General features: G+C 57.6%; 1 protein-coding gene across 1 annotated transcript; it reads left to right on the top strand.

Annotated features, from left to right (window-relative positions):
* The first annotated feature begins 198 nt into the window (after window positions 1-198).
* Window positions 199-4102, top strand: YARS (tyrosyl-tRNA synthetase). Its single transcript, XM_009084794.1, has 12 exons — window positions 199-342; window positions 444-619; window positions 833-962; window positions 1243-1323; window positions 1484-1576; window positions 1776-1911; window positions 2068-2153; window positions 2427-2562; window positions 2919-3013; window positions 3137-3330; window positions 3467-3608; window positions 3847-4102. Exons 1-12 carry the CDS (start codon window positions 220-222, stop codon window positions 3955-3957), a joined length of 1503 nt encoding a protein of 500 aa, XP_009083042.1. The 5' UTR covers window positions 199-219; the 3' UTR covers window positions 3958-4102.
* Window positions 4103-6368: the final 2266 nt, after the last annotated feature.

Raw genomic sequence — 6368 nt, forward strand, 5'->3', positions numbered from 1 at the left:
AGGTTGGGGGAGTGGGGTCAGATCTAGCCCCAGGGAACAGCCCCTGGAGCCAACAACAGCCCCAGGACATGCTGCCTGCAGAGCCAGGGCTCCAGGCACAGCTGCCCAGCAGGATTTGTCCTGCACACCTCCTCCCCTGGTGTGTTCCTGGGCAGGCCCAACTGTGCCTGATGTCTGTGTCTTTGCTCCCCACAGGAGGTGCTGGGGGAGGATAAGCTCATGGCCATCCTGAAGGAGAGAGAGTTGAAGATCTACTGGGGAACTGCCACCACGGGCAAACCCCATGTGGCCTATTTTGTGCCCATGTCCAAGATTGCAGATTTCCTGAAGGCTGGCTGTGAGGTATGGGCACCCCCAGACCCTGCAGGGCATTGTCACCATGCTGACTGGCAGAACAGGTCGATTTCTCCTGACTGATGGCACTGACTGTCCTTCTCTGACAGGTGACCATCCTCTTTGCTGACCTCCACGCTTACCTGGACAACATGAAAGCTCCCTGGGAGCTGCTGGAGCTGCGAACACGTTACTATGAGAACGTGATCAAAGCCATGCTGGAGAGCATTGGGGTGCCCTTGGAGAAGTTGAAGTTTGTCAGAGGCACTGACTACCAGCTCAGCAAGTGAGTCCTGGAGCACTTGGTGCTCTCAGGAAGGGAGAGCCTGACCTGTGGCTCTACTCCTCTTGAGCTTTCCCTGCTCCTGAGCTTGTTCCTAGGTGCTGTCTGTCCTGGGAGTGACACAGATGCCTCCAGGCTTGGTGTCCTCACAGTGTGGGCAGAACCAGCAGCTGTAAAAGCTTTCCCAGGTGGTCACAGTGCTGTCCCTTCCCACAGGGAGTACACGCTGGACGTGTATCGTCTTTCCTCCGTGGTGACACAGCATGATGCCAAGAAGGCAGGAGCTGAGGTGGTGAAGCAGGTGGAGCATCCCTTGCTGAGTGGTTTGCTCTACCCAGGTTTGCAGGTGAGGCAGGTGTTGTCCAGGGAGGTGCTGGCAAAGCCCAGGGCTGCAGGGATGTGTGGGGCTGAGCGTCAAGGTCGTTGTTCTCCACCCCAGTGTCACACCTGGCAGCATGACCTGAGCACAGAGCTGCTGGTACAGCAAACAGTCTGGAATGTTCCCATCCATCCCAGGGTGGGAGTACCTCTGGAGAGGCTGAGGGATGGGCAGGACCTCTGAAAGCTGAACACAGCTGGACTGGGGAGTTTTGGGCCCAGCCTCAAGGCTCTGTGTCTCTCCACAGGCACTTGATGAGGAATACCTCAAGGTGGATGCACAGTTTGGAGGAGTTGATCAGAGGAAGATCTTCACCTTTGCAGAGAAGGTCAGGAATGGGGGTGTTTGTGCCATGCTGGTGCCTGAGGGAGGGTTTGGACGCTCACTAATCCATTGGGAGAAGAGTGTGTGGGATTTTGGTTGGCATCACAGTGCTCTGTGCTGCTCCTTCTTCAGAGTCCCTGATTTGCCTCCTTGTCTTTTCCCAGTACCTTCCTTCCCTGGGCTATGCCAAGCGTGTCCATTTGATGAACCCGATGGTTCCTGGGCTGACAGGCACCAAAATGAGCTCATCAGAAGAGGTTGGTCCCTGATCTGGCTGTGGTCAGGGAGGTGTGGGGGGACAGGTTGATGGCTGGGGGTGGAGAAGCTGTACCTGAAGGCAAGGTGACCTGTCTTTCCATTCACATGAGGTTCTAAGAAGGTGCAGCAACTCCAGAATGAGTTTTCTCTTTTGGGCAAGAGGTTGTGTGAAGGGCTGAGGAAATCTCTTGCTTGCAGGACTCAAAGATTGATCTTCTGGACCGCAAGGAGGATGTGAAGAAGAAGCTGAAGAAGGCTTTCTGTGAGCCAGGGAATGTGGAGAACAACGGTGTCCTCTCCTTCATCAAGCATGTCCTCTTCCCCCTCAAGTCAGGTGAGGGACTCACCACACCTGGGTGTGTTTTTCCTGTGGGAAAGAGGGGACACTTCCCCAGCCCTTGCTATGGTCCCCTCAGCTCTTGGGCAGAGTGGTGTGGGTGGTTTATCTGAGCCTTGAGTTAACCTGAGCCTTCAAATCTGTGTGTCACAGAGTTTGTGATCCTGCGAGAAGAAAAATGGGGAGGAAACAAAACCTACACAGCCTATGAGGCCCTGGAAAAGGACTTTGCTGAGCAGGTGAGTGCTGGGAGGGACTGAACCTTCTCCCTGTCCCTGAGGCTCCCATGAGCAATCTGGGAAGGCTCTGAGCAGCACTGGGAGATGGAAATCTGCACTTGGAAGAGGTGTTGTATTCCCAACTGAGGCTGGAAGCAGAAGTGTCCAGAAGAAGGGCTCTGATGTCCAGAGGGAATCAGGCCAAGGGTTGGGGTTTATCCCCCACCCACCCTGCTTGGTGTCCAGTTCTGACCCTTGGCATGGACAGGAATCTTCTTCTTTGTCACCATCCAGGTGGTGCATCCTGGAGACTTGAAGAACTCTATGGAAGTGGCCCTGAACAAACTGCTTGACCCTATCAGAGAGAAGTTCAACACCCCAGAGCTGAAGAAACTGACCAATGCTGCATATCCCAATCCGTCCAAAGCCAGTAAGGAGGTGCTGGGAGCTCAGGGAAGTGGGGCAGGAGTGGGTAGGAGAGAGTCCCTCCAGGGACTGAGGTTAGAGAGAGGTTCTAAAACTGCAGTCTGAGAAACAGCCCTGGAGAACGTTGGGAAAGGTGAGAATGGCCAATGCCAGGGCTGTTTGCCTGCCCTGGAGAGGACAGTGTGCTTGGGGGTCCACCATAGCAGAGAGAGACTGTGCTCTCTGCTATAGAAACAAGCAGGGAATTACCGGCAGGGAATTCCCTCCAGGGCCTGCATTTGGGGGTGACTGAGCTCTCCAGGGCTTGTCCACCTCCCTGGCTTTACGCTGAGTGGTGTGACCATTCCCTTTCCTCTGCAGAGCCAGGAGAGAAGGGCACCAAAAACTCAGAGCCAGAGGACGTGATCCCATCCCGGCTGGACATCCGCGTGGGCAAAGTGATCAGCGTGGAAAAGGTAAGGGCACAATGGAGAAGGGAGAGTAACCATCCCACGAGAGCACTCAGGGAGTGTGTGTGGGTCTTGTTCCTTCTCTGCCCCCCATTCCCATCTCTGCTCCTCACCTTGTGTGCCTGGCAGCACCCAGATGCAGACAGCCTGTACGTGGAGAAGATCGACGTGGGCGAGGCTGAGCCACGCACCGTGGTCAGTGGCCTGGTGCAGTTTGTCCCCAAGGAGCAGCTGCAGGACAGGCTGGTGGTGCTGCTCTGCAACCTCAAGCCCCAGAAGATGAGGGGTGTGGAGTCACAGGGCATGGTGCTGTGTGCCTCCAGGTGAGGGAAGGAGGGAGGAAGCAAGGTCCTCTCCCTCCAAGGAGACAGTGTGGATCCTCCTCTCCTGTCCCAGAGTGCTGAGGGACAGCTGGGGACCACCCTGGGGTGACTCTGCTTCCTGCACATCTCTCCTTAGCGTGGGGGAACCGCGTCAGGTGGAGCCCCTGGACCCACCAGCTGGGAGCTGTGCCGGGGAGCGCATCTACGTGGAGGGCTACGAGGGTGGGGAGCCTGATGAGGAGCTCAAACCCAAGAAAAAGGTCTTTGAGAAGCTGCAGGTGAGGAGCTGAGAACAGCTGGAACTAGCTGAGGTTCCAGGCATCTAGCAGGGCAGTGCTTAGGGCTGTGCAGATGCCACTGTCTCCATTTCTCGGGTGACCTCCACTTGGCTTTTTGCTGCTCAGTGTTTGTTTGCTACTGTCAGCAAAGCTGTGGAGGAGACAAACGTCCCCCTGGGCTGAGCTGGGCACTGCTGGCAGCCCAGGCCTGACCCTGCCTTCCTGCTCTGCTCCCCAGGCTGATTTCCGTGTCTCGGAGGATTGTGTCGCGCAGTGGAAGGAGAGAAACTTCCTCACCAAGCTGGGGACAGTCTCCTGTAAAAGCCTGAAGGGTGGAAGCATCAGCTAACCAGCGCCAGGGCTGCTGCTTGTGCCTCCTGCCTGGCCCTGTCCACCACCTGAACCAGGCTCCTCCCAGTCTCCCCCCCCAGTGCCCTGAGCTGGGGGCTCAGCCCTGCAGGACCTGGGGGCTCTGGGACTGAATTTGCTGCCTCAACACCCCCTGGACCTGCTCAGCCAGCAGCAATGCCAGTGCTGGGGACTGGAGGTGGCACCAAACCTAAAGGATCTGTATGACTCACGCCAGTGGCTTTCAGCTCCGCGCTGGGGCCATTGGCTCACTCCAGTTGTGCCATGGATTGGACTCCCTGCCCACTGGTCCCGACTGGGATGGCATGTGTGGGTGCTGCAGCAAGGGCAGAAGGGAAAGCTGCTTGCTCAAACCTGTGTTGCTGCTACCAGAGCTGGGGACAGCCTGGCAGGCCCCGTCCCCTGCTCTGCCAGAGTGCCCCTGTTCCACCCTCAGCCTGCCCAGGGCTGTGGCCACTGGTGCTGCTCTTTGGCCAGGAGCCCAGGGCTGTCCCAAGCCTGTGGGGGGCTCTGGGGGGGGGCGTGGGCCTTAAACACTGACTCGGGAACCATCTGTCTGTCTAAACCCAATAAAACATCAAGCTGATTGCACAGGGTGTGCCTGTCTGTCTGGGGAAGGTGGCTGAGCTGGCAGCCAGCCCTGCTGTGAGTGTGAGTGGGCAGTGGTGCTGGGAATCAGCCAGATGGGGTCTGTGCCCACCCCAGAGCTCAGGAAGGGACCCACCACACATAGCAGGGTCATTGCATCAGCCAGGAAGCACAGGAGGCAGTGAGCTTAGGTCATCATTTTTACCAGCCAGGTACAGAGCTCTGAGCAGCTACTAGGCGGCAGAGGGTCAAGTTGCTTTTGGTTTGGTTTGGTTGGGTTTGTTGGTTTGGTTTGTTGGGTTTGTTTTTTATACAATCAAATCAAAATGTGACCCGAGTTTACAGAAACAGAATCGAGGCTCTACCCCAGACCCTGGGCCTGAAGACCAGCTCAAAGGGGCAGCCAGGCTCCCCCTCACCCCGTGGCCAGGGTGGCCTGGCTGGGCAGTGGCAAGTGGCCAGGGCTGGCCCTGAGCCCCCCCAGCCCTCACTGGCCATGAGCCCCTCTAGCCTTCCCATCATGGGCTAAAACCCTTCTCCCTCCCAACCAGCACCTCCATCCCATCCTGCTCCTTGCCCACATCCCCTCCTGGGTGCTGTCTTGGCCAAAACCTTCCCATTCCCTTGTCCAAAGTGCTTTGATTCCCCATGGGCCTGTCTGGCCAGGAGCAGAGTGGCTCCAGCTCGTGTCTTCAGCCCCCAAACTCCTCTCGGCGTGGCTGCTCCAAACCAAGTGGCAGCTTGGCAGGGAGGAGGTGCTGGCTCTGAGCACAGGCCTCGAGTCCAGTTTAAAAAAAAAAAAAAAAAAAGTATGCTTCCTTTTCACCAAACTTTCGTGAAACCAACACCATTTTTGCATAAATATCATCAAGGCCGTGGAGGCTAAGGCTGTTTGCTTCCTGTATTAAGTTAGTTGCCAGTTCCACACTCGTCCCGTTGACCTGCCCAGGTCCCTGAGAGATTTGGATTCCTGTCCGTGGGGGGCACCAGTCCTGCAGTGTCATCCTCCTTCAGGCTGTCTCTCCCCTTCCATCTGCAAAGCAGGAGGAAAGAGCCTGTCAGCCACTCCAAATCCCAGTTTCCCACAGCTCTCCCAGTGCCAGCCCAGCCCAGGTGATGTGCTGAGAGCTCATAGCTCAGCTTGGGAATGCAGAGCTCAGGATGCTGAGCACCTCCAGCAGCATCATCCCCTGGTGGGGCAGATCCACATACCTTGTGCAGGGAGGCTCTGAGCTGATGGGTCCATGGTGTTCCTGCTCTCTGTGCCCGCGGCCACCGTCCCTGCCGGCTCACTCTTAGTCCTGCTCTCATCCGCCGGCACTGCCTTGGCATTCCCATCCGGCACTGCCTTGGCATTCCCATCCGGCACCGCCGAGCCCAGCGCCTCTGCCCCCGGTGCCTTTGGACTCAGTGGGGAAGGAGTTGGCCCTGGGCCGAGCGAAGGCTTCTTGGCTACGGGTGGGGGGATCTTGCCAGGTTTTTTCTGGGTTTGTGCCTTGCCAAAAAAAAAGTCCCTTGCCAGGGCCCTGCGCGGTGGCAGCTGGCGCCGCCGAGCGCTGCCCCGAGAAATTCATCAGCTCGGCCACCAAGTTCCTCTTGAGGTCAGCCTGCGCCTCGGGGGACGAGGCCGTCTCGATCACCAGCTTCCTGGAGCTCTTGGCGAAGATGAAGCTGGCGGTGGAGGCCGGAGACTTGTTCCTGGGGGAGAGCTGACCATCTCCAGGAGGTGCCACGGGCTGAGCCGCTTGGCTGCTCGGTGGTTTCTCCACAGCCTCACTCGAGGCCAAGGCAGCAGCCTTGAGG

Source organism: Acanthisitta chloris, unplaced genomic scaffold (genome assembly GCF_000695815.1).
Source record: "Acanthisitta chloris isolate BGI_N310 unplaced genomic scaffold, ASM69581v1 scaffold9511, whole genome shotgun sequence".
In the NCBI taxonomy this organism is placed as follows: Eukaryota; Metazoa; Chordata; class Aves; order Passeriformes; family Acanthisittidae; genus Acanthisitta; species Acanthisitta chloris.